The following is a 27811-nucleotide window of genomic DNA, read 5'->3' as shown; positions in this document are numbered from 1 at the left end:
TGCCTGTGGTTTCAAGCATAGGTCTTTCCCAGTCCAATTAGAAGATGCCAGTGACTCAACCTGTCCATTCTGTATGTGCCATATTCTATATTTTATTACAAAACTAGCCCAGTGTTGCCATTTCTGATAGCAAACAGATTTCCAGACAAAGGTATTTTCTATGTGATCGCGTTGAACAGTGTTGCCTTACGTAACCTGAATTCGCCTCATAGATACTTTCTCCAACTGCAGCAAAAATACTTAAAAGCAGAGGAAGACAAGCCCATAGCCCCTTTGTATGTCAAGGTGCTTCAACGTAGAGAGAGTAAACAGACTGAATCTGGTTAGTAGGGACCCATCTCCTCCGAATTATAAGATTACAGCCATAGAAGAAGAAAACTTTTAGGCCAATTAACTTTGTCAGAGCTTTGAACAACCTCATAATATTGTTCCTTGGAGAGGCATCTGTGCAGATGTGCTTTTCTCTGACCTTTACCACCCCTTTATTCTATTATTCTTTCACTATCTTTCCATTAAGAAAGCAATTGACATTTCAGTACCTGCAGTCCCGAGAAGGTTATGATTTTTCTCTCTTTCCCCTCCTTTCTCCTCCATTCTGCTTCTACTTAGCAGGAATTGAAAGGCAATTTGATGGAAGCCCACAATTTCCAAAGTTCAGCAAGCCAGTGTGCAAAGCAGCGGCAAAAATCAGAGCAAATACTGGCAGATGATTATCCCAATGAATCTCCGCAACAGCAGCATGGCTATCAAAAGAAATTGCAAGCAACATGTGCCTGGTCAGAAGTGCCTCAAACCATTTTGCCATTAATGAACGGAAAGGTAATGGAGGCTGACCCTACTCCTTTGTCCATTATACATCCATCTCCGGAAAGCAAGGTAATAATCTCTGTTGTTGCACAACTTCATTGAAGGACTTGGTTAAGTGCTATTCTTGTGCACTGCTAGCTCTTCAGCCAGGATAGACATTAATCCATAATTCAATCAATTTCACCCTTTCTCTTTTCAGTTTCCAATAGTGGAGAGGGTGGGCCACTGGTCCAGGAATACTGGTTCATGTGACCTTGAGCAGGATAAACTTCTCTTTATTGTTAATTCCGTCTAAAATAAGATTTGGCTTTTGAAATAATGCTTGTTTTTTTTCAGTTTCACATGTGCATTTTCAGATCTTTAATGAGAGAGAGAGAGAGAGAGAGAGGGAGAGGGAGAGGGAGAGGGAGAGATTTAAAAACCACAACTGAGAAAGAGAATCAGAAAAAAGAAAAAAATGTGAAAAAAGAAACAACCAATAAGTGAATAGTAGAGAGATCTACAGCATTATAAAATTGAATGGTCGAGCAAAATATCAAAATAATATATTTTTTCTTCCACATATTTATGTATCTTACCACATTTTAAAATAATTCTTCTTTATCAAAATCAAATTAATATGGAGTTATTAAGGTGATAGTAGGTTTAATAATATTTCACAAGAAAAGGGTAGGTTGAAAGAAAAATTCAACTTTTAGAATTTGTTTCATTCTATTTTCCAAGTTTTTGAAGTTTAAATGTTGCCACCAAATGTGGAAAAATGGTCTGATCTGACCATTCCAACAATTTTTCATTGCCTATTTTGGCAATTAATACTGGTGTAATATACCATTGATGACGTATTTATTTATTTACTTATTTAATTAATTGTTTGATGGAGTCATCATCTCAAAATCTCAACCTTGGATAGTAAACAGAAGAGTAAAAACCAAAGGAACAGGTCCAAATAGTAACTAACAAGCAAATTATATTAATTTACTTGAAGTACAATATTCACCATAAATTTAATATTTTTCTTCCCTTGAAATTCCCATTATTGCACTGTTGCATTTGCCAGCAATGGGAATTTCAAGGGAAGAAAAACAGTTGGTCCCTCAACATGGTGCCTTGTTTGCATTTGTTTCTGTCCAGCAAGGTACAGACATTCCAGGTTCCAAAAATGAATTTTCTTTTTTTTCTTGATTTTTGACCGCTAAAGTGACCTGCTAAACACGGTTAACTTGCCAGATGTTGTTGTGGGGCAGGCAATGTTTAGAGCACTTTTTCTAACCCCCTCCCTCATGAGTTAGCCTCATGGCTAACTCATCTTAGCCAGAACAATGAGTAAAGTGGAGAGGATGTGACTTAAATCAGGTGGTCTTGCTTCCACCTGATTTCTTCAATAAAAAAAAAAAATCTGGATGATTGATATAGTGGTAATTAGTTGTTCCGTAGATTGCAAAAGAATTTATGCCAAATCAATGCAGTTACCTGTTTGGATTTCCCAGCAGGCTTATCTTGAAGACCAAGCAATCGCTGAGTATGCTGAGCTGGAACAAAAGATCAACAAAGTGAAAATTTGGACTGCAGAGTTAGATATTGTATTAATGAAAGATCAACTGAGAGAGATAGAGGTATGGAAACAATATGTTCATTGGCATGGCTATAAGCACTCTGTTAGTCCCTGTTATATCTTATCTTCCCACTCCATCTCTCAGGCATATGAGAACTTCATAGCTATTTCTGGGTAGTGCAATCTCATGCCATTGTATATGTGAACATTTCAACAACATGAAGGGGATAATAATACAGATTGTTCCCACCAATTGGCATCCTTCTACCCAAAATAGCATAGGAGGAGTTTGTATGAGTGACCTCACCTACAATGGTGCTTAAAAGTCTGTGAAACCATTGGAACTTTCTACATTTATGCATAAATATGACCCAAAATGTTATCTGTTTTCCACACAAATCCTAAAAGTAGGTAAAGAGAATGCAGTTAAACAAATGAATTGAAAACCTGTACTCGTTCCTTTATTTTTGAAAAAAAATGATCCAAAGCTACATATTTATCTGTGACAGGAGAAATGGGGTATATGGGGAGGTGTCATTTCCCCCTACTTTTAAGCAGGGGTAGAAAATGTCATGGACAATACGGAGGAAACGGTCATAATGAGCTGCACATGCAGCTCATTATAACAATTTCCTCCGTATTGTCCATGACATTTTGCATTTTGCCCAGGTCCCCCTTCACCTTAGCAGCTTCACTGGCCTTGGTGCCCTAAATGTGGACTTTTGGGAAGTATCTTGACCATTTGTAGTTAGAAATACAATGCGTAGTAAATAGGTATTTAATCTGATTCAGAAAGACATAAAAATGAAAATTCCTTTAAAACGAACAAGACAAGACCCACCTACCTCCTCTGATTTTCTATCATAGGATTTGTGTCTGCAGCTAGAAAAGAAGAAAGCTCAAGCTTTGTCAGTGTGGCCAGAACACTCAACGGTGGCAGAAGGAAGTCAGCCAAACCACGAGGGCACCCACAGTGTGACTTCTTCCAGTTGGGACAGACTCCTGCAAGAATTAATGGCTGCTAAAGAGGCCAAGCAGAATCAGTTTAATTTAGTCAATCGCTACCACAAATGTCTTACTACTGTTCAGTCTTCAATGAAACATTTATTAGCAGAAAAAGAAAACATATATACGTAAGTTCCTGGATCATGTTTCTAGATCGGTTGGATCTGATATAATTCACTTAATTTATTGTTAATGTGTACACCATAGAGATGAACCTTTTCTTTCATTTATTTTGTAATTTGTTACATTCCCAAAGGGTTGGGATAGACATAGAATAATATGATTTATATTCAAATGCTAAGCCATAAATCTTTGAACTTTCCTATTGTGGCTTAGTAAATCAACATAGGATAGGAATGAATAAACATTGTAGTTGCAACAATTATTGCTACGGTATTATTTCGATATAATATCCCTTCTTTGAATGGTTCTGATTATATTTAAATGTTAAAGACATACATATTCATTCTTAGTAATTACATCATTCTTAGTAATTACATACATTAGTAATGTATGGAGGAGCTTCAATGTAATTTAAAATATATGAAATATGGTTTTATATACCTGATTAGTAATGCATGTTGAGTAAATTGACCAAAAAAAAAAAAAATTAAAAATAGCTGTACCTGTTTTTCTATTGCAGAAGGGGACCTGTGGAAGACACAGTTCTTCTAGAGAATTTGAACAAATTGTTGGCTTCTCTACAAAAAGAAAATAGTCTTTTAGATAAACTGAGAATTGAACAAGAAAATCTATCTAGACATCTATCCACTCTGGACAAAGAATTAGTAGAAAGCCAGGTGGATCAAGCAGAGCAGTGGTGGAAACAAATGGGGGACTGTCTTCAAAAGAAACAGTGCTGTGTTGCAGCAGAAGTGGATGAGTTTAAGCTTTTCATGGACAAAGCACAGGAACTCCAAAGTTGTTTGCAACAGCAATATGATTTGCAAACAGGCCTGAGTGCTCCTGGTACAGAAGAGCGTCCATGCCCTATCTCGATTCCTTTAGAACTGCGCATCCTTAAGCGAAACATTTCTTTGTTAAAAAGAAATGCAGAAGTACAGATGAAAAGAATGTGGAGCGATCCAGGAAAAACAGCCTTAGAGAACACAATAAACGATCTTCAGAGCCAGGCAGAAGAATTGGAGCAAATGACCCCTAAAGAGAATGTCCAGATAACTGACAGTCATCCCCAGACATATGAAATAAGAAAAGAGATAGAAGATGCCATTTTGGGGAACAAAATTTTAATGCACCATCTTGACGAGAGGGCAGCACTCTTTCCAGATGATCTCCTCTCACAAATTAAATGTTGTAAGGCTGTAATCAGTGATGCTAAAGAAAAAGAGCCAACTTTTATAAGGCTAGCAGATGAAGCCCAGCATGTTGCTTCTCACATGCCATCAAAGGAGGATTCTGCACTTAGCATCCTTTCACATGAGTTGCAAACTGGTTACCAATTCCTTATTTTGAAATCATCTCAGAAGTTACAGCAGCTGGAATCTCAGCTTGGAAAAAGAGACAAACTTTTTGCAAATATAGAGAAATTTGAAGCACAACTTCAAAAGATCATGGCAGCGTCTAGCTTAGATATTGATAAAGCAAATATAAAGTCTGAGTTTGACCACATGCAGAATCTTTTACAAAAGACTCCCAAGAAGATCCAGGAGATGGAAGCCCTTGTAGATGCAAACTGCAACGATTCATCTGAAGGATTAAATGCTTTTGAGCAACTGTTTTTAAATGATTGTTTGAGAAGTCTGAGAAGTAGAGCTAAGAGGGTCCATAGGGTAATTCAAATTAAGGGTCGTTTAGTACAACACAAAATGGGTGCCTATAAAAAATTCTCAGAAGAGATAAGGGCCGTACAGCAGGATCTTAGCAATCTTCATTTTGATGAACTGGAGCTAAGTCCAGAGGATCTACTGTCTAAGAATCAAGTGGTAAAAGATAAAGTGAATATATTTAAAGAGAGAACTTTAGCCATCCAGTCACGTTTATCATACCTGGACCAATACCAGGAGATTTGGAAATGGCTGGATCCAAAATGGGATACATCACCACTTGATGAACTGAAAGATCAGTTCTGCAAAGTGAAAGATAACCTTGACAAGAGAGGCAAATGTCTGAAGAATTTATTTGCAGAATACAACAGGCATCAAATAGTCCTAAGTGAGATTGAGGCTATAGTATCTAGTATTCAGAAAGAATGTGGTGATTTAAAAGATCTTACCAGTTCTACTCCTGATGCCAGTCTGATATCAGGAAAAAAATTGATGTGGAGAATTGAACATGCCAAATATATAACTCAAGAAGCATCCAAGCTATTCAAGAAAAATAAGTCATTTAGTGCCTCTCTCAAAAAGGCCAACATGAAACAAATAAAGTCCTTGGATGCAAAAATAGATGGGCTGGAACAAACGACCTGTTCTATAATAGTAGCTAATCAAGAAATATGCAAGTACAAACAAGGTTTCCAGAGTAAGCTGGGCCACAGTTTAAGGACTTTAAAGCAAATTCAGTCTGAGTTCCAGCAGCCTATCCTACTTGACTTGAAAATTCAAATGATTCCCTATGAAATGATATATTGCAAAGTGCTTAAAGGTGCTACAGAGGCAGAAATCCGTGCTGCTGAAGATATAATAACTAAAGAGAAATCATCTACAAAACAAACATGTCTCCATTCTGAGAGTTTAGATAAAGAAATAGAGGAATTCCAAAATCTGAAAATACAACTGAAAGCAGACTTTGCTAAACACACAGTAAGTAGTCCTGGCAGTTTTGTTTCTTTGTAAACAACTTTACAAACTTTGGTTGCTTTCACATAAGGATTGGTTATGAAATACCATGGTTTCTTCATCTATATTTTACATGATATTCATATAACAGATTATACTCCTAGACCTTGTAAAGTCTCTGTCTCTGTCTCTCTCTCTCCCCTCCCTCTCTCAATAGATTAATAATGCCACAATTGCATTTCCATCTTAATTTATACTTAACTTATACTGAAAGAAATTGAAATTTTATTAAAGACTGGTGATACTACTAGTAGAAGAGTCTTGTAATTTAATGTAATAAAATTTCCTGGGGAGTCCTTGGAATTCTCTGAGCTTGGTTGTTTTCTTGCAGATGTTTCATTACCCAAGTATGTAACATCTTCAGTGCTGTGCTGTGCATTGCATTGCAGTATATTGCACAATATATGCAGTGCAATAAAATGTCCATTGTTAAAAGCTTATATTTTTGACAGTGCTTGCATTTTTGACAATGATTGAAGTGACTATCTTGATACTGCTCAATGCTTTTGTTCTGACATAAGTCCAGTAACAAAATATTCAGATCTGTGACTGTTAATGACTTGCCATCCGAAGGACTGGTTTCTTTTCTATGACCCTGTCAGTTTATTGAGATGTTTGATGGATTTATAGAAGTTAAGTTGCTAGCTGTTATGAACAAGTTCATTTGCCATTTGGCCCTTGACTTTGGAATGTCCTTCTCACTGCTAGTCTCCAAAAATTCTGAGACACATGAACATTTTTATTTAGAATAATATATGATGGCTTTGAATAAATAAAAGCTTCTGGATGCTTCCTTCATAGTAGATATCTGGTTCAGATTTATATGAATTTTAATAAAATAATTCAACTTAGATTTTTTAATGTATTATTAAAAACTTGTTTTCTATATAAACTTAGTCACCTTTAACAACATTGATATTTTCTTATATTTTTCTCCTGCCCAAATTTGTCAGCCTTCCATCACTCAAATCATTTCTGCATTTATTAAATGCCAATTTAAAGCGGCAAAAAATTAAAGTGGGTTAAAAACATTTAAAAACAATATGGAAGCTAATTAAAATATTTACAAACTAGATATAAATTTAATGATAATCATGCAATGTAAAAACAAACAACAGCTGACCAGTGAAATATGCAGCAGAACCTTTTTTCCAAGATTGTTTTAACTTTGGAAAATTGTTAAAAACAGCAAAAGGCGGGCATAGGCATCTGTAGGCTCTTTGACCATCAATTAAAACAGGGGTGTCAAAACTTGCGGGCCGGATGCATCATGCACTGGTCACGCCCACCCCTGTTTTAGTGAAGGGGGGGAAAAGTTATGATATGTCACATGACGACAATGTGTCGTCGCAAGTTTGACACCCCTGAGTTAAAATTCCACCAGCTAACAGACACAGAGTTAAATCAGAGCTGCAATGGAATGCCTTGGAACTGTAATTCAAGAAATCATTTGGGAGAAGAGAATCATTTTTCAGCTTATATAATAATGTTGCTGTTAACTATTTATTTGCACAGGAAGCTTTAGATGAAGCTTTTAAAATGGTGAAGCTTTACAACAAAGCTGTCGAAAAATCTGCAGATCTCCTCAGTCAGTGTGAAGCCTTTCTTTCTACTCCGCTGCTTGATTTACCTAAACTAGAAGAATCTCATCTTGACTTTGCCAAGAAACAAGAAGAATCCGAGTCTGCAAAGGCTGAAGTGGAGGCATTAACCTGTACTCTGAAAAAGTCAATTAAATCAAAAGCCAAACTGCAGGTGGAGAAAGTACTTGATGATCTAACTGCTAGGAATTTGACAATCAAAGAGCAGAGCCAAAAGAGAAATCCTTACATACAGAGGTAGGATGAATATTTTCATCATTTCAGGTAGGGGTGAAATCCAGCAGGTTCTGACAGGTTCTGGAGAACCAGTAGTAGAAATTTTGAGCAGTTTGGAGAACCAGTAGTGGAAATTTTGAGTAGTTCGGAGAACCGGCAAATACCACCTCTGGCTGGCCCCAGAGTGGGGTGGGAATGGAGATTTTGCAATAGCCTTCCCCCAGGAGTGGGGTGGGAATGGAGATTTTGCAGTATCCTTCTCCTGCCATGCCCACCAAGCCACACCATGTCTACCAAGCCATGCCCACAGAACCTGTAGTAAAAAATTTTGGATTGCACCACTGATTTCAGGGATATACGAAACTATCTGAATCAGAGCACTGATCCATCTACCCTAATATTGTCGGTGATTATTAGAGTGAATGATGAGAACAATTAGTCCAGGGTTTACCATCCTTACCTGGACATGCTAGAAATCAAACGTTACCATGTTCTGAATGGAAGATGTGTGTTGCTCCTTTGAGCTGCAACACTTTCCCCAATTTGCCTTATTTATGTTACAGCCTCCTTTTCCACTGAAATGCTGAACATGTCTTACAATGAAAACACAGATATGCAGTATAACAACAATGTACAATTCCTACATAGCAGTGTCATCTTCCTGTCATTGCTCCTTTCATTGCCTCCTATTTTTAAGCCTTGTCTTCCCTTTCACCTAGAAGGTGATTATCCTTTTGGTAGCTGTTTTCTGGACATCACCTCCCTATAAGCTTCTTGCTTAGGGTGTTCAGGTGAAGCAGGTAGAAAAGCTGGCTCTGAACAGTATCTATGCTGCTCTAGCCTGAAATGATACTTTCTAGGGAACAACATCTTTCATTCATGAATAACGTATACTTTTGGTTTTAAAATATAGATTGATTCTTTAATATTATTGAAAACTTTGAGAGCTGCAACGAAGTCCTATAATATAGTGCTCCTTAGTAAAATTCCAGATAGCCAACCAGCCAATGGTTCTTTTGCTAGAGCACTGAAGACATGGTTACTAAAAAAAAAAAAAAAAGGGGGGGGGAGGTTGTACATAATTTTTATTACATTATATATTTGTAGTGAGCAGTGAGATGAGATAAAATTAAGAAATCATGACTGGGCTATTTGCTTCAGAGCAAAAAGGAATTCACAGCTGGTCACAGTTTTACTATGTTGCCCAGCTGCTCATGATTCAGTAAAACCCACCAGCCTAAAACAGTGGGTTTGTACAATTCTTGTGCATTCTTGTGTAAACTACTGTTTAAACACTGTGTAAAATGATTGGCAAGATCTGTCAATTTTTCTCCTTTATAATAGTTTTATTTCTGCCAAGCGTTGAAAGCTGACAATGCATAATTCTATTATTTGGATCAATTTAAATAGTTTTATTTATATACTCTTGCATCTTTAGGTATATGGAAAAATATGACAGTTTCAAAAACTCCAAAGAGAGGATATGTGTTGAGCTTAACAATGCAGAAAAAGTGCTTTGGAAGTGTTTATACTACATCCCAGTATCTTACAAAGAATCTTTAGAGCATTCAGAACAAAACAAGGTGAGAATGCAGTCATCATCATCGTCACCATCACCATCACTTCCATAATTTAATACTTTATGTATCACTTATATGTCTTCAGAACCATGTTTACAATAGAAAATTGAATGCATTTCACACAGGCTATAACAATTACAGTAATTTATATTCCAAATAGTTATTAATGTTAGTCTTCAAAGGTTAGCTGACATTATGGTCAAAATGTGGGTAATGGATGCAAATCTGTATTAAACTTGAAACAGATGATTGCAAAGAAACAGACTTTTTGGTGACTCCTTCATTGCTGTGAAGTGTACAAGTTTAGATACAGATTTGCTGCTTATTATGGGTGCTTGAGATACTTTGGCTTGATTGTCGCAATTTGTTTTTGTATTCTGCCTTTTTCCCAACTGAATGATTGAAACTCACTGTTTATACGTTACTCTTTATACTCTCCTTTATAGATGCTGTTGTCCCAATTACTTTCAACCAAAGAGGAGCTAATGAAGTTGAGGCGAGATGCACAGTCTCTAAGCTTCATGTGCAAAGAAAACGATGGAGTGTTGATTGTACCCATTGTGTCAATGTTGTGGCTGAAGTGGCTCTATTTGTTCAATATTGCAAAAGAACGGGAGGGCAAATGTGAAGAACAGAACCAAGAATGGAAATCTGTCAGTGAAGAAGTAAGTAATAGGGAAATACCTGACTGATGTTTTCAAGCTCAGTTGTATGTGGACTTGTTTGATTGTCTTAATTACAGGCAGGTTTAAAAAGATAAAACTGCCCAATTTGTCACATAAAAATGAATAAAGGGCAGAAGGATAGTAATACAGATAATCCTCACTTAACAATGTAATTGGGACTGAAAACTTCATCACTAAGCATTCCAGTTGCTGTGATTAAATAAATATTGTGCAGTTGCAGAAGTCTGCAATCATGTGATTGCCATTTGCAACCTCCTGCTGGGTTCCCCATTGACTTTGCTTGTTGGACTTGGTAGTGAAAGTCACAGATGGGGATCACATGACCACAAGATGCCACAATTATTGTAATGAGAGTTGTTTGCAATAACCCAAATCACAATTCACATGACAGCAGGGACACTGTGAGGACCACAACTAGGAAGAATAATTATAAGTCCCCTTAGACTTAGATTTATATACTGCTTCATAGTGCTTTACAGCACTCTCTGAGCCGTTTACAAATGTCAGCATATTGCCCCCAACAATCTGGGTCCTCATTTTACCAAGGATGAAAGCTGAGTCAACTTTGAGCTGGTCAAGATCGAACTCCTGACTGTGGGTACAGTTAGCCTGCAATACTACATTCTAACCAGTGCACCAACATGGGTCCTTGTTGAACACAGTTGTGCAAGTCATGCACGATGTGGAGAAAATATAAAAGTTAACTTCTCTTACTAGAATCTGGGGTTATCCAGTGAAGCTCAATGGTTATAGGTTCAGTGGTTATCAGTAGATAATAGACATTGGTGTACTTTGTATTGAGGATTAAATGTGATTTGGAATGAAGTGGCTGAAACGCACAAGCATTACATTTTGCAGCTTGTAGTTGCAGCTGCCACTTTTATGCTCTTATTTTAAATAAAAGGAATATATTAAAGCCCTTGCCATTATAAGAGCAATACTGCAAATATTTATAGAAAAATAAGTCCTCCTATATTTAGAGGAATTTATTTCCAGATAAGTGTGCATAGAAGTGCAACTTCAACCTACTTAGATGTCTTTGTATTTCTATGTATTTCTCCGCCCCCATCAATATTTCTCTTTTTTTGCTTATTTTCTTTCTAGTTGGAACGAGAAACAATTATTCTAGACAGTCTTCAAGAAGAGGTGCCTGAGAGCCTCCAAGACAAACAGCAAGTAACCAAAGAAGAACTGGAAGAATTTCTGGAATCCGCAAGCAATTATATAGAAAATGTGGATACTGAGAAATTGTTGCTACGCTTAATACTTTGCCGATTAAGGAACATTCTGAGTGTCCCTGTGAGTTTGTCTGGAAAGGAAAGCCTTCCTATCGTCTGTGAAATTCAAAACATGCAGCAACGAACAGAAGAGTAAGTATAAAATGGACTATTGCTGAGTGAAGTCATACAACATTTTGTACAATGTTTAATTCTGGTTTCAAAATACATTCTGATAGTTTTTCTTTACTAATTTGAAGTTTGAGCTCCAGATTATCTGGCAAATGTGCATAAATTCCAGACAGAGAGTGGTATTTGTAAACAAAACAAAACAAGGATTTACTTCTTCACCCAAGCCTTCCCAAGATCAGTGCTGGAGGATTGTTTTAATATCTGTTTACACCCAAGTTTTAAATGCATTTGTTTTATTAACTATTGTATTGTTATTTCATGTGATGCTAGTACTGATACTTTCTAAACCCCGCCACTTTGCTTTATATTTCACTTGAATTTTGTTTTTGCTTATTCCATTCATGTTAATGAAAGGGAAATGATACAAGTCTTAGAGTTGCTGTGAATTCTGGTCCCTTATTTGGACATAACAGGTCATTCATTCACTAACTCATTCATTAAATTTGTACATCTCTTGATTCCCAACAACTATGGGCTGTTCACAAGAAAACAGAAAAACTGTAGCACAATAAAAATAATAATAAAAAATAAGCAAAGGGAAAAACTAGGAAGCATGCAAACACACAAAACCATAAAAACGGGCTATACCCTTCCAAGCTGAAAACCTGGGGAAAGAGCCAGGTCTTCAAGGACCTCCGAAACACCAGAACCTGTAATCTTCTTCTACTTCTTAATAGTATTTCTAATGGAATTTCTTCAGGCTCTGTCAAAAGGCTCAAACAGAAAAAGAGGCCGTGCAGTCCAAGCTGATATACCAGACCAAGTGCAGTGAAGAACTGAAAGCTATGAAGATTTCATTTCAGGGCATCATATCCCAACTCTGTGACATAGATTTGGAAACCCCTGATGAAAAGGCATTGAAACTTGAGGTTGGTAAGAAGCTGCTTCTATAGACAGTAGACTAATAGGTTTTAGATAAATAAAATACTTTGTGTCCACTTCTTGAGTTGCAAAGTGGTGTATCATTGATCTCTGGCCCTTCCAATACTAAGTCATAATTATTAGAATTGTGTTGTCCTTTTTTCCCTTCTACATTTAACTGCTTAACAAACATGGTACCCATCCATACACATCTAATCAGAAAAGGAATGCTGTAGAGTTTCTTTTCCTTTCCATTTGGAAAGCTTTCATGTATGGCTTATTTAGATGACCAAATAAGCCATACATGAAAGAGCATTGAAAAGGGTATATAAAGAGTCAGGGAATGCTAGCTTTGGAACAGATTTTTGAAGGTGGTGTAATCCAAACCTTCGCATAGTCCAGAAATCCATAAATGAATCTTTCCTGCTGGCTATCCAGCCAATCAATGAGACAATACTATTTACAGAGGTAATCTGTTCCGCAAACACCTTTCCCTATTAAGAAACTTCCTCCAACATTTAGCCAAATTTTGTTTCTTTGCCATTCTTACACACACTCTTTATTTTCACATTTGTTTTCTTACTGTGAAATAAGAAACAAAATCCAATATTTTGATATCTTGGAATTAAAACAAATAATTGTAAATGAAATGTATCTCTCAGCAAGAGATCCAAGTTATTTGGCATCAAAATATATTTCACGGTTGTTCATGCCAGAGGATGTAGACCAGATTGAGTTTCTAGGCCACAAATATTAACAACTGTCAAGTTTGTTTTATCCTGTGAAAATCATATCCTTCATGCAGAACTGGAAGGAGCTGTTTTGTTTGGATATTTTCATTAAGATGACACCAAAACAAATGGCCCAGCAAATGTACTTTTGGTCACCTTTTGTTTTTAGGGGTTTTTTGTTGTTGTTCTGAATCTGAAAAGCTCTTTATGGAGCTTAAATCAAACAAGCATTGTGTCTCCATTAGCATTTCATCTGTCAATAAGCCCTGACAATACAATGAAAAATATTGGGTTTAATGTAGTCTCAGTAAATTGAAAAGTATGATATAAAACAAAGTAAGCATCTTTCAGGTTTTGTTCTGCAAAGCTTTCTCATGAAAAAAAAATATTTGTACCTTAGATATAGTGGGAGAAGTTATTTCCTCCACCCAATCTTGAAGTAATTTCTAATTCTTTTTTCCTCTTAGGAGATTCAGAGAGTAGTTGATAGCAAGAAGCAAATCATGGACAACCTACAAATCAAGTTCACTGAAATATATAGAATAATCCCAGTTGGTATTGAAGAGCATTTGGAAGACTGCAAGGGAATGTTACATGACCTGGAAGAAAAGGTAGCACCATCCTACTTAATTGTAAAACTTAGGGAAACTCCTGCTGAAAGTCCAGATTTATTCTAGTTAATTGTTGTTTATTCTCCAGAAAATTATGTTTGGGGTTTTGCTTCCCATGCTAACAAATTCCATTTAATTTTTATTGTTCACTATCCCTTTCACTAACCTGATAGGCAGTATTTGAAGAAATCCTCAGATAATTCTGTAAACCATAAGATACTATGGTTGGTTTACTGTAGCACATTTGTAAATCCTGACTTTAGAAGACTAGACTACCTTCCTAAATCAGGACTGAGCAGACAACTTACAAGCATTTTGGCTAGACAAGAATCTTTATTGTGGATAGGAATGAAGTCAAATCAACCTCCTGTCAGTGAAAATAAGGTTTTCTTATACCCATAGTGACTCAAAGCCTTTTTTCCCAGTCTTTCTCATAAATTACACCCTCTTTTGCCTGGTATTGTAAGTGGTAGTTGAATGTGTAAATAACTACCAACTCTGGTCTGAGAACCATTGGCTCTTACACTTTTCATACATCAAATAATTTTATTACACCTTAGGGCAATGTACAGACCTAAGCTAGATGTTAAAAATTCAACTATAGAAAGGATAATTAAAGTAGAGTGGGGAGTTATTCATAATCTGAAAGAACTAATAGTTAAGTTTTTAAGTTTATTTTCTGTTTTTCCCATCCAGGGCTGAACTTTTCTTTCTTTTTCTCTTTACTATGATAGGTCAGCACAGAATTCCTGAAAAATTCCCCTCATTACAGTACAGAGAAAAAAATAGAAGACATTAACAAAGGCTTACAAGCTGTTAAAAATATGCTACATCAAAAGAGTGAGAACATTTCAAAAGCAAAAGAAATTCAGAAGGTAACATCCCACTTCTTTGCTTCAGATGAAGCAATGAGCTTTCTTTCCCTCAAACAATGTTGATTCTGCCCTCAGAACTACTTGTTTAAACTATACTTGCCTTAACCAGGTGTAAACGTGGAAGTAGAGTGATATTTTTAAAATAGAAAAAATATATGCCTATAGTAGGCAACAGCCATCTAGTTGAACCCTTGCTCATTCATTGTTTTGTTCTCTTTCATGAAGAGAATCTGGGATTTGCTAGATCTTTGGCATTATAAAATGAATGAACTGGATTCAGAGGTTCAAGATATAGTGGAGCAAGATCCCCACCAGGCTCAAGAATTGATGGATCGCTGGATGATACCTCTGCAACAATACCAACATGTTTCGCAGCATGCTGAACGTAGAACTACAGACTTGAACAGGGTAAAAAGATGACTGAAAAGATCATTTATATTTGAAATCTGGATGCTTCTAGATTCCCTCCAGTCAGACTGCATTGATCTCAGCTTTATCAATTGCACTGCAGACACGTATTTTAAAGATGCATCTGTCAGTGTGGCCGACAGGGTGAATTTCTACATGCATATAATTTCATAGGGTCTGATAGAGCTCCACAAAGTGGAGTGGTTCCCTAAATTCTGAATATATGGCATTATCTACAAAACTATGGTAGATACTCAACTGAGATCTCACAGTATTTCTTATTTCTTCCTTTAAAGAAGGAAGGTTGCTCCTGAAAATAATAATAAAATAATATATGCTCCTGAAAATAATAACAAAAACAGACATCATATACGTAAAAGGAAAGGCAGAAATGTCTGTCTTTTATTTCCAGACTTTCTCCAAATATATGCCTATTGTTCCTTCTTATATTTTAAACCAGAAATTAAAAATTAAATTTTTAACTGCTGTGCTATCTCCTGAGAATATTCAATTAAGACTTACAATGAGTATAATCCTATGATATTTACCTACTGACAAAAAAATCAGTAGATAACATTTTTTACACTCCTTCTTCCTCCACAAATTGCTGCAGAGGAGATGATGAGAAGGTTCTATTGCATGACTGGAAATCTGCTTGGGAATCTGGATGACTTGCCAATGTTTCAGATACCTGTGTATTATTTTGTGTAAAATAATATGTGATATTTTATATTAAAGGCTGCTAGCAAGTTGGAAGAATGTGATGAGCTCCTGAAAAGCATTCAGGTTTGGCTTGAAAACACCAGCCACCTATTAACAGAGGAAGTGAAAAGCGACTCTGCAAAAGCTTTGAATAAACATGCCAGTGCGCTTGAGGTAAATGGATATGCAACTAAATGATGGGAGCAATTTGTTGCTTCTCCTTGAGAGTATTTGTCAACATGTTGCTACATTGATAATGACCAGTACAGTACATATGCTAGGCTAAGTACTTACATCTAGCTAGCCTGAAATTAGGAAGCTAAACAGGGTCAATTTAGTTAGCGTTTTGGTGAGAGACGACTAAGGAATAGCAGGGGAATAGGCTAAATAAGAAATTTTTTAAAACTCTTGGAAAAAGATTTAATGAGGGAAAGCCAATAAGAGAGGAAATGTTTTACATATGCTCTCATCTTCAATATAAGGTGAGTGTGTGTACTTGTGGCTGTATAACATGGAATGGAATGGAATGGAATGGAATGGAATGGAATGGAATAGAATAGAATAGAATAGAATAGAATAGAATAGAATAGAATAGAATAGAATAGAATAGAATAGAATAGAATAGAATAGAATAGAATAGAATAGAATAGAATAGAATAGAATAGAATAGCAGAGTTGGAAGGGACCTTGGAGGTCTTCTATCCAACCCCCTGCTTAGGCAGGAAATCCTACACCACTTCAGACAAATGGTTAACCAACATCATCTTAAAAACTTCCAGTGTTGGAAGTTTTAATAGAAATATTGATGGTACTGCAGATGACAGCATTTCTATGCATATAAGGTCAGAAGTAAACCTCATTGAATCCATAGGGGTTTGGTTCCCCATAAATGAATAATTATTGATAAATGATTATCTTATTGAAGATCTTATAGCTGGGAATATAATATTATGCTAATTGATACCTGGCTTTATATTCCCAACCAATTCATTAATGCACATATTTTAAACAAATAAGCTAATTTCCATATGTTGGACTTGATTGATTAATTAGGAAGAATTCAGAACCAAAACGAACAGCAAACCAACAAGTAGTGTTTGACTGAAATAAGTACATAAGTAGTAAATAAGCAAACAAGTAGTGTTTGCTTGAAATCAGTACATAATTTGTGATTAAATGCCAGGGGAGTTCAGGCAAGGAAATTACTTTAAATATCACCACCCAACTGGAAGTTTCCTGCGTAAATTTATCAGGATGCCCCTATTTATGTCCATTTTTTCTTGAATATTAATATATGTTTCACTATATTTTTCCTGTTGTCAATGAATTACTGAAATTAAACCACATCTGAAATATTCAGAATATTAGATTTGTGTGCTTCCTTTATGCATTTTAATGGCTTTGCTTTTTAAAAAAGAGAAATAATACTATTTTTTCTTCTCCAGATGGCATTAGAAGATTCAGAACAAAAGCAAAGTATTCTTAGTGCCATTTCCCCAGAACTGAAAGAATTGTCCCCTTTAATTGAAACTGACAGTACGGTGCAGGAATTGAGAGAAGTAAATGAGCAAATTAAAGCCTTACAGCAAAAGATAATGGAAATTCTCCCATGTATCCAGCACTTGGCTGATGTAAGTGTGTATTAACTAACAATAAAATGATTTCTGTTTGATTTAGTAAGGTTCAGATACTGTTCTCGATGTTGATGATTTAGCCAACTATTTAATACAAAACAGACAGGCCTTGATCAGACAATTTTACTATAGTGGGGCAAGAGAAAGACCAGAGAAAGATGAGATGAATTGAGACAGTGGTAGGCAAAAAAGGTTGTGCATTTATTTCAGGTATGTTCTTGGGAGAGAAAACAACATAACATTATTTAAATTCGGTATATGTATCAGAAACATTTGGGACCAAAGAATAGTGAAATACCAACAAAACAGCAAATAAAGGGTGAAAGTATTCTTTTATTGGTCATAACAGCAAAGGCATAATTCATTCAGCATCACCTTGTTTGGCTTCATATAATTCTAGCTTGGGCCAGAAGCAAATTTGATAACTTGTGGTTCTCATAACGTCCAATATATTAGTCACTTTTTCAATATTAAAAATAGAGAATCATATTTGTTGGGCTTAATGACACATTATTTAATGAGGGAATTCAAGAAAAATGGATGAAAAATGGCTAATAAGGTAACACTCAAGGGATGTATGGCTTTTTGGATATAAATAAAGGCTTCCTGAGTCTCATATTGCTGCGAATCCATCATTTGTTTTGCATTTAAGAGACTTCAGCAGAGAATAAGTACTATGATTGTTTCTGAAAATGTAGGATGTTGAAGCTGTTGAATCTGAAGTGAAAAGAATGGGGAAGGACATAGAAAAAATGAAGACTATATTGTCCCCCTCTGAAGACACATTTGACTTTTCTCCTAAGGAGCATCTTAAACATTGTAAGGTAAGGTAGTTCACTTTAAAAAGGAACTGGAAAAGTTGACATAGGAACAATTGTAGTGTAATATATACTGTATAGTGCTGGATTAGAAGCCGGGTATTTCTAAATATTGTTATTCTTGAAGTAGTCCCAAACTTTTGAAAATGTAATGATAGAATTTTCTCTTTTTTTTTTCTTTTTTGCTGCTCCTTTATGTCAGTGCTATAATATTTTTAAAAACTGCCTTTTAACTCTGAATGGCTCATCACCATAAATCTCTACCATTAACCTTCCACCTGTAGCTGCCAAATAGCCCCCCCATCTGCCAAGTGAAAATGGTAGTTCATTAGGTGTTCAATCAAGAACTGGGACAGTTCAGTAGGCACAAAGCAAGATGTGCTTTAACCCAAGACCCAAGGCTCTTTCATTTCAGAGGACATTTACATTGTGGGGAAGATGGTTTAGTGTTACAGAATTTGAGCCAACAAATTCTCCTGAGAGAAAGAAGAAAGGTGCTTGGATTGTGTTACTAATGTTCCTGGTTCAAAGCAACACATTGAGATCATCATTTCCATGAGCAGGAAGCTATTTATGACATTAATTTTGGAGATGGGAGGAAAGTGGGGAGGAAAGTGAGAGAGAAATACCAATGGGTGCAATTCTAGATTCCATCTGAGGTATTTTGAAAATCATGCTGTCCTAGATTTTCTGAGATCAAATATGTGAAGTATTTTGAACATAAATATCTAAACTTCCCAAAGTGCTATAAGCCTGCTGAGTCTTACATACTTCTTTCCCTTCCTTGTTAATACATTCTATTTTAGGTTATATTGGCCCACATCTGCCCCATGAAGAAGGCTCTGGCTGAAATGCAATCCTATAAAGCAAAATTGAGATTGACTGACATGAGAATGCAACCTCTTTCAGTATTCCAAAGAACTAAACAGCTTTTGAAAGAGCTGAAGGTTCTAGAAAGACTCATAGAGAAACAGAACACTCTACTTGAGGTAAAAGCAAATTTGATTGAATGGTTATTTGTGAATCTTCTTGGAAAATACCTTTTGATTTTCAATTATTATTTGTTTCTGATTAAGATCATAACACAGGGAGAAGCTAGTTCTTGAATCTTATGCATCTGGTTTGGTTGATTATTTAAATCACAGGACACTGGAAATACCTTGTTTTTTAAATTAACTTGTAGTCAACTGCAATAATTAATAACATATCATACAGCATAAACCATAACATCCATGATCTGGAATGCTCTGAATATATTAAAGCAACTTAAAATTGTATCTGATTCCTTTTTCTCACATGCACAGCAGTACAAATATCACTGACTGAGTAATCTAGTGATTAAAGCCCAGGGATCTTTTAATGACACACAGATGGAAATCATTTTTTACACATTATCTATGCATTTGATTGAAATGAGCATAATTGATATAATATTAACAATGTGCATGCAGCGTGATTGTTTCTTTCTTACTGCAATTTAGTTAGACTATTTCAAAATAATTCTCAGAAGTTTCCAAATGATGCAAAAATAAAATAGAAATAATAATAAAGCTCCAATAACAATCGACTTGAATGTATTTGCATGCTCTCCCTATAAACAGAGCAACATCTTTTTACTGCTAAGCATTTTAGGAAAACAAGTTTACTGCTTTAGGAAAACAAGTTTACTGTTTTCCTAAGACTGCTCTATGTACCTCTCCAAAGTATGGCAGAACGTATCAGTTGTTTAACCAGGTTGTACTGTATTGTATGAATTCAGTCAGTGAGTTACTGTTTCTTCTACCTAAATACAGGCAGTCCATATTTAGCGCACACAATACGTATTGGCAACTCGGTCATTAGATTAAGCAATCACTAAGTCACACCATGGCTGTGTTTATGATCTCACTTCAGCTTTACTTTGCTTTACAAACCTTCAAACATTTGTATGAGGACTGATCACAAAATTACATTTTCATTGTGGTCACAACTACAGACAATCCCCCAAAAGCCAATTGTTGAATGAGGACTACCTTATTTTGCTCCGTGTTCAAGATGGCAGTAGCAAAAATGATGGCAGAGCAGAAAATCAGGAGTAGATAGCCAAAGAATGCAGAAAATATATTATCTATTAATTTTTATAAAGAAAACCAAATCCCCCTACAATATTCACTATTTCGATCTTCTGAAAGCCAAAGAATCACTATTGGAGTAGTTGGATTAAATGAATCGGTGTTCCCACTCACTAGGAAAATATTTTCATATGTATATGTATATCCAATTGAAATTAGAATCTGAATGTGAGTATTAACAGTTTATTAGAATATATATTCCATTATCCACCTTGAAACAGCTCATAGTAATTGCTGGTATTTTGTTTTAGCCAATTGTAAAAGAGATGGAAGAATTAGAGCAACAAATTGACTTCCTAAAGCAAAGCCAATTCCCAAAGAGTAATTTAGATGAATTGTCCATGGAAAATCTATGGTCTGTTCAAGACCCCACCTTCCTCAAGGTGAGCTTTATAAATTACATTGTATGCCTTGCTTAATTTACAATAGACAACTGTTGTGAAATTGCTTGACGCTATTATATTTCCATGGTTAGATCCTTTCTAATAACCATACGAATCTCTATTTTTTTGTATGTATATTGAATCATATTCTTGCTTCCCCAGAACTGTGGGTACAGGATCCAAAATCTCTTCTACATTTGTTCTGAATTTGATTTCCTAACATGGCAAAAGAATAACCAAAAAGAATAAATGACTATTGGGGATGAGTCATTGCCCCCCACGGAGAGGGTTCGCAACTTAGGCGTCCTCTTGGACTCACGGCTTTCTTTAGAAGAACACTTGACGGCTGTGGCCGGGAGGTCTTTTTATCAGGTTCGCCTGATTCGCCAGTTGCGTCCCTTTCTGGATCGGGACTCGTTAAAAACGGTCACTCATGCCCTCGTCACTTCACGCCTGGACTACTGTAATGCTCTCTACATGGGGCTCCCCTTAAGGAGCACCCGGAGGCTCCAGCTGGTCCAGAATGCGGCCGCGCGGGTAGTTATGGGAGCAGCATGGCGCTCCCATGTGGCTCCCCTCCTGCGCGAGCTGCACTGGCTCCCTGTGGTCTTCCGGGTGCGCTTCAAGGTCTTAGTTACCACCTTTAGAGCGCTCCATGGCTTAGGACCGGGGTACTTACGAGACCGCCTTCTGCCACCAATAGCCTCTCACCGCCCAGTATGCTCCCATAGAGAGGGGCTTCTCAGGGTGCCGTCAGCCAAACAATGTCGACTGGCGGCCCCCAGGGGGAGAGCCTTTTCTGTGAGGGCACCCACCATCTGGAACGAGCTCCCCCCAGAGATACAGAAGATTCTGGATCTGCGCACTTTCCGCCGTGCCCTCAAAACATTCCTGTTTCAGCAGGCCGGCCTGGCCTTACTTTCCCTTTATATTGCTTTTTGATTTTATTTTAAACTGGGATGTCTTGAATTATCTAGGACCAGAATGTTTAGTATATTTTAATTGGTTTTTTATTATTAACGTTTGTATTACATGTATTTTTATCGTTCGCTGTTCACCGTCCTGAGTCCCTTAGGAATAGGGCGGTATATAAATTTAATAAATAAATAAATAAATAAATAAATAAATAACCACATTAAATACATAAATAATAATCTTTAAATTATTATTATTTTATTTTAAACCTAGGAAAATTTGGATTATATAAATTGCCCAGAGTCAGTTGGAGTGGGTGGCTATAATAAGTTCAATGAAATATTTAAATTTAAATGAAATAATGCACTGTTATTAACATCTGCTGCTTGCAATTACTGCAAGTTCAAATCCCACCAGGCTCAAGGTTGACTCAGCCTTCCATCCTTTCAAAGGTAGGTAAAATGAGGACCCAGATTGTGGGGGCAATAAACTGACTTTATATAAATATACAAAAGTATGAAGGCTATTGCTTAACGCATTGTAAGCTGCCCTGAGTCTCCGGAGAAGGGCGGCATATAAATTAAAGCAAAAAACAAAAACAAAACTGAGCACATTGTAAGCCGCCCTGAGTCTTCGGAGAAGGGCGGCATATAAATCAAATTAAAAAAAAAACACAAAAAAACCCTATAATTTATCACTGAGAGCCAGTTTGATTTAGTGGTTAAGGTGGTGGTCTTAGAACCAGGAGAAAGTGAGTTCTAGTCCTGCCTTAAGTATGAAGCCAGTTGAGCAACTTTGGGTCAGTCATTCTCTCAGCTAAACTCACCACACAGGATTGTTGTTATGGGGAAAATGTAAGGAGTATTATGCATGTTTGCTGCATTAAAAACTCGCTTTTTATGACCCCGTAATCCCTTAATTCAGAGTAAAGTCAGGGCGACTGGATGGTGCTGGGCATTTATTGGCCGGATGCCCTTCCTGATGCCATGCGGAGTTTGCAGCAGGTATTTTGTGTGTGCATTCTCTAGGAGAGAAATATCTTCCGCTACCTAGGATTGAACTTTCAACTTTCTGAGTGGCTAAAATTCAATGCCTCTCATGTTCGCAGCATTGAATTACTTATAAAGTAATAAAGGCAGAAGAAAAATCTAATAAATAATTACAGGTAGTTCTTGATTTACAACCATTCATATAGTGGCTGTTTGAAGTTACAATGGCACTGAACATAGTGACTTATGACCAATTTTCACACTTATGACTGTTGCAGATCCCTATGGTCACATGATCAAAATTTGGACATTTAGTAACTGCCATGTATTTATAACTGTTGCGGTGTCCCGGGGTCATGTGATCACCTTTCATGACCTTCTGGCAAGAAAAGTCAACGGCGAAGTCAGATTCACTTAACAACCATATTACTAATTTAACAACTGCAGTGATTCACTTAACAACAGTGGCAAAGAAGGTCATAAAATGGGCAAAATTCACTTAACAGGTGTTTGGCTTAGCGTTGGAAATTTTTGGCTCAGTTGTGGCCATAACTCATGTACTATCTGTAAATGTATTTCTGTATTTCTGTACTTCTCTTTCATTGCTCTGTTCTTTTTGCAAAGTGTGACTCTAAGTAGCATAATACTCAGAGTATAATTATTTTTCTGAACATGATGACATATCCCTGATTCAATATACAAACAGGTAGCGAAGAGCACGTTTATACATGCACAAGGATGATGTGGCTTGGCCCCACTGGTTCCCTCAAGTGATAGGTGTTAAGTCCTACACTCACAATCCTTTCTATTGCAATTTCCCACATTCTGGGCTTGGGGTTCTGTCTGTGTGCTGTCACCATATCACTCTTCTCAGAAATATTTCTTCTCTTCATATTTTCTCAGGAGAAGGCAAGCCAAAATTCCTTCTTTCTATCTTCTTGCCTTTCTGTAGGTAGCAGAGTGACTAAGTTGTGTAGCAGGCTAAATTCCCGGCCAGAATGATTACAGAGTTCAGAAGAAAGTATTATTATGTAATGTAAGGTTAAGTAGCTGAAAGTTGATGAAAAATTGGAGAAAGGAATTTTCATAAATTTTCTGGACTTTGACTTTCAGCTAATGTTCCAGGCAGAAATATTCACTACAAGTAGAACAATGTATCATATAAAGAAATGAGATAGATCAATGACGTACATTTTAAAAAGCTCTTACATCATAACTCTCTCTGCGTTTCATTAAATGGCTACTTCCTCCAGTTTTTAACTGATAGTGCCATATTAGGAGGCCAGGTGTCTTATTGTGATGAAAGACAAAAGAGAAAAGCAAAGTGGAGCTGTCTCCACCCCTTTTCAAAAGCTCACCTGAGGGAGTCCCCATTTATTCATATCCTTATTGGTCATTCAGATTTTGACTTTCTTGGACTCTTCTAACCTCAATATCTACATTGGCAAGGTAAAATTGATCAATTAATTTTTTCTGACCCTCTTGTGATGTTTGTTTCCCCCTTCACTACAAAACACTAGGTATTAATGCAATTTTTACAATTCTGTTTTTCAAAATACAAATCCTAACACTACTATCCATGCTTTATTGTCTATTACTTTCATTTAGAACTTAAAATCATATGTTGCTCCTGTTTGGGGAGATAGAGTTGGCAAGAAACCATACTTGTATTCTCCTGTTTGAATAGACTCACATCTTATTGTTTGTTTCACTTATTTAGTCGCAAGTGAATTTATGCATCCAAAATGTCATGCTTTCCTTTTTATGCCTAACCTTTATGGAAAATACATGCTTGTGCTTTGCCACAATGTATTCAATGGTTGTTTCAGAATGCTCTTCTGGGTTAGTCATATGAATGAATTAGCTGGCGCCGCCCAAAGTGCTAATTGCTTTAAGATTTCTTTAGCTTGTCAGAGCTTAATTATATTGGGACTCGAAGTATAAACAAAAAGGTGGCTCCAGAAGAGGTGAACATTTTCTAATCAGAGAAGTCAACTGTAGAGAATGTAATGCAAAAATAAATTTAAAAACCTGCCAAGTAGCATTGTGTACTCAGTCACTTTTTAAAAAAAAGCTAAGAAAAGTGGAATAGATCATTTTTGCTGTGATGGAGCGCAAACTGCTGAAATAGAATATAGAGTTTGGGAAAAAATCGGAATCCACCAAAACTATGTCTGGATGAAACCCATAAATATTTTAAATTAAGCCTTGCTGGAATTGGGGGAGAGTTTACAGAAGTGATTAAAGTTTCTACAACTTGAGACACCCCAACTCTCAGAATTTCCATTCAGCATAGTCACTGCTGCAAATTTGGGGAACTGAAATCCTCTTACCTAGAATGTCTATGTTGGGAAAGAACAGGAATGCACTTTACAGAGGGACATTAGTAGGAAAAGTACTAGTTTAGGCAAAGGGAGAGGCTTTTCTCAATAGACCTCAATATTGTGGGCCCGAACAATCACAGCCATAATTAGTGAGCCCTATAAGGATTGAACTGGAGTTTGTCCCTCCATATTCTTCACTTAACAACCTCCACATACTGAGTTAGTATGGTAACAGCTTCATTTGCATATGAACAGTTGAGGTGCATATTTGTCTGTCATCATGTAATAATGAAACCAACCCCAAGTGACATGAACTCACTTCATGAGTTAGTTTCATGTACATGTTAAACAGCAGCGGGGGAAAGTGTTGTACCATGAGACACCCTACACATGACCTCATCCAGCAATTTCATGTTGATATTAAACAATAATTGGGGAGAGTGTTGTGCCATGAGATACTCACAAGCCTGATCTCCTCCCTCCTGTCAACTCTGACTGGAAATGACCACTGAAGAATAGCAATAGCAATTAGACTTATATACCACTTCATAGTGCTTTACAGTCCTCTCTAAGCAGTTTACAGAGTCAGAATATTGCACCCAACAATCTGGGTCCTCATTTTACTGACCTTGGAAGGATGGAAAGCTGAGTCAATTTTGAGCCTGGTGAGATTCAATCTGCCAAACTGCTGGCAGCTGACAGTCAGCAGAAGTAGCCTGCAGTACTGCACTCTAACCACTGCGCCACGGCGGCTCAAGAAGGAGGTGATCCACTGCAATATAGTGCCCAACATTCTTAACACCCATGGTTGGTGGTTTCAAAAGCCACTGAAAGATCCAGGAGCACAAGAATGGATGTACCATTCCCATTGTGAATCTGCCAAAGGAAACTGACAAGCCAACCAAGATTGTAGTTATGCTTTACCTTGGTCTGAAATCATACTGAATCAGGTCTAGATAATTCTTTTCCTTCAAGATCATGTGTATATACCTGCCATTTGATCAACTTCTCCACAACATTTTCCACAAAGGGAAAACAGGAAACTAAATAATAATAATAATAATAATAATAATAATAATAATAATAATAATAATAATAATAATAATATTATAATAAATGAGAATTATCCAGGATAGAGGATTCTAGCAATGGTCTTTTGAGAAGGAGATGCATCACTACCTTCTTCAAGGCCAGAGGGATCCCCCTTTCCTGCTCCTTCAAAGATCCCATCCTCTGATTGCCCCCCAAGGAGCCAGGGTTTGACAAACAAGTTCCTGAGCTGACCATTTGTGGGACTATGTCTACTTCCGCAGGAGTCACAGGAGTCAATGTAGATAATTGAACAAGACTGTGCCCCAGGCAACTCACTTGGATCTGCTAAGTGGGAGGCCAACTTCAAGCAAATCCAAGTATCTTTATTCATTAAATAGCATGAATCACAACCCTGTAGATGGTCCTGTTATTTCATTCTGACATTTGTAAGAAGCAAGAAATGGAATAATAGATTGAAATGAAAAAGAGTAGCCCAAACATTTTGAAGCTGAGAGAGATAGAAAAGCCAAATTACAATTAGTTCATGTGACCTATGTGCTAGATCTATATCCTGCCAATCCACTAAAATTGTGCTCATTGGGAATGCTTTTGACCCTCAAATTACATCAACACTAGCAAATCTTCCTGTAATATGGATAGCATGCAGCCTAATTAAAGTGGATAATTTAATTACTCCTTTATTAAGTTGAAGGATATCCACCTTATGCAAACAATCTTTGGCAAGATTGCCAGCACAGAGTAGGAGTGAAAGGATTACCTGTATTGTATTAGGATATGTTTTTGTGAACTTGTATTACAAAAAAATCATTTTTGCTAATTTTCCAGTTTCCCCCCCTTGAAATAGGAAAAATGTTTTAAGAAAATAAAAAACTCTTCCAGAGAGGCAGGAAGTGATGCTTCTGTCTTCATTAACCTACTTTGCATAGTATTATGAGTAAACTCCATGCTATCTGCCACACAAGAATTCCTGACCACTTGCCCTTCAGGAATTCAACTCCCAAATTCAGGCAGATAGCTATGAACATTCAGAGTGCTGTTCAGTTTCCAAATGTCCCTCTAAGCAATGGCTGGCTGCATACAGATCCAGCAAGCTTTACGTTTTGTGTTGGGTCGCTTGGCTTGGTTTTCAGCTGTGCTAAGGAAATACTTTAGTGCAAAGAAGGCACCCAAAGACAATCATGTAGATCATGCTACAGTAAGATGTCACAAGCTGTTCACAATTTTTTTTCGTGTTCCCATTTTTATGACATACATCATGTCTCAATATTATTGTTCCATAGGATGAGGAGGTGGAAAGAGTAAAGCAACAGATTGCCCTATTATGCCAACAGAAAGAGGATATTCTAACAGCTATGAAGAATGCCTTGGTGGAACTTCATCAGAATCAAGAACCACCAGAAGCTGAGGATAGTGACTTAGAATCACCAGAGGAAAATGGAAGTGCTGTTGAGTTGCAGGTAAGTTCCTTCAACTGGTTTCATAGAAATATGATATGCATGCATGTGTATGTGTGTTTGTGTACATGTACTGTTTATGTGTGTGTATATATGTATATATGTGTATGTGTGTGTGTGTATATGTATGTAATGTTTGAGCATTTTTAGCTAGGGGTAATAATTTCCAAAGATACAGGGTGGCCACAAAAAATTGTATCCTTTTGTTGATTTTATCCTCAGTTACTCAGAAGGTGTGGCAGATGTTCCTGCCTGGTATGCTGTCATTTTGTTGTGCGTTTTCTTTTC

The 27811-nt window shown here is 36.7% G+C and overlaps 1 protein-coding gene across 1 annotated transcript in view; it reads left to right on the top strand.

Annotated features, from left to right (window-relative positions):
* The window catches only part of SYNE2 (spectrin repeat containing nuclear envelope protein 2), a 206446-nt gene that overhangs the window by 83780 nt on the left and 94855 nt on the right, over positions 1-27811 (top strand). Inside the window, exons 44-61 of the mRNA XM_070942446.1 lie at positions 610-876; positions 2295-2420; positions 3227-3492; positions 4008-6126; positions 7678-8000; positions 9418-9562; positions 10006-10224; positions 11350-11615; positions 12355-12523; positions 13714-13857; positions 14592-14732; positions 14958-15140; positions 15879-16016; positions 17288-17473; positions 18175-18300; positions 19101-19283; positions 20657-20788; positions 27350-27526. Coding sequence (XP_070798547.1) covers positions 610-876; positions 2295-2420; positions 3227-3492; positions 4008-6126; positions 7678-8000; positions 9418-9562; positions 10006-10224; positions 11350-11615; positions 12355-12523; positions 13714-13857; positions 14592-14732; positions 14958-15140; positions 15879-16016; positions 17288-17473; positions 18175-18300; positions 19101-19283; positions 20657-20788; positions 27350-27526 — 5310 coding nt within the window. The remainder of the gene's footprint in view (positions 1-609; positions 877-2294; positions 2421-3226; positions 3493-4007; positions 6127-7677; positions 8001-9417; positions 9563-10005; positions 10225-11349; positions 11616-12354; positions 12524-13713; positions 13858-14591; positions 14733-14957; positions 15141-15878; positions 16017-17287; positions 17474-18174; positions 18301-19100; positions 19284-20656; positions 20789-27349; positions 27527-27811) is intronic.

The sequence above is a fragment of the Pituophis catenifer genome, unplaced genomic scaffold (assembly GCF_029215685.1).
Source record: "Pituophis catenifer annectens isolate HBS135680 unplaced genomic scaffold, rPitCat1.0.hap2 SCAF_1, whole genome shotgun sequence".
In the NCBI taxonomy this organism is placed as follows: domain Eukaryota; kingdom Metazoa; phylum Chordata; class Lepidosauria; order Squamata; family Colubridae; genus Pituophis; species Pituophis catenifer.
This window is presented reverse-complemented; position numbering and strand designations above follow the sequence as displayed.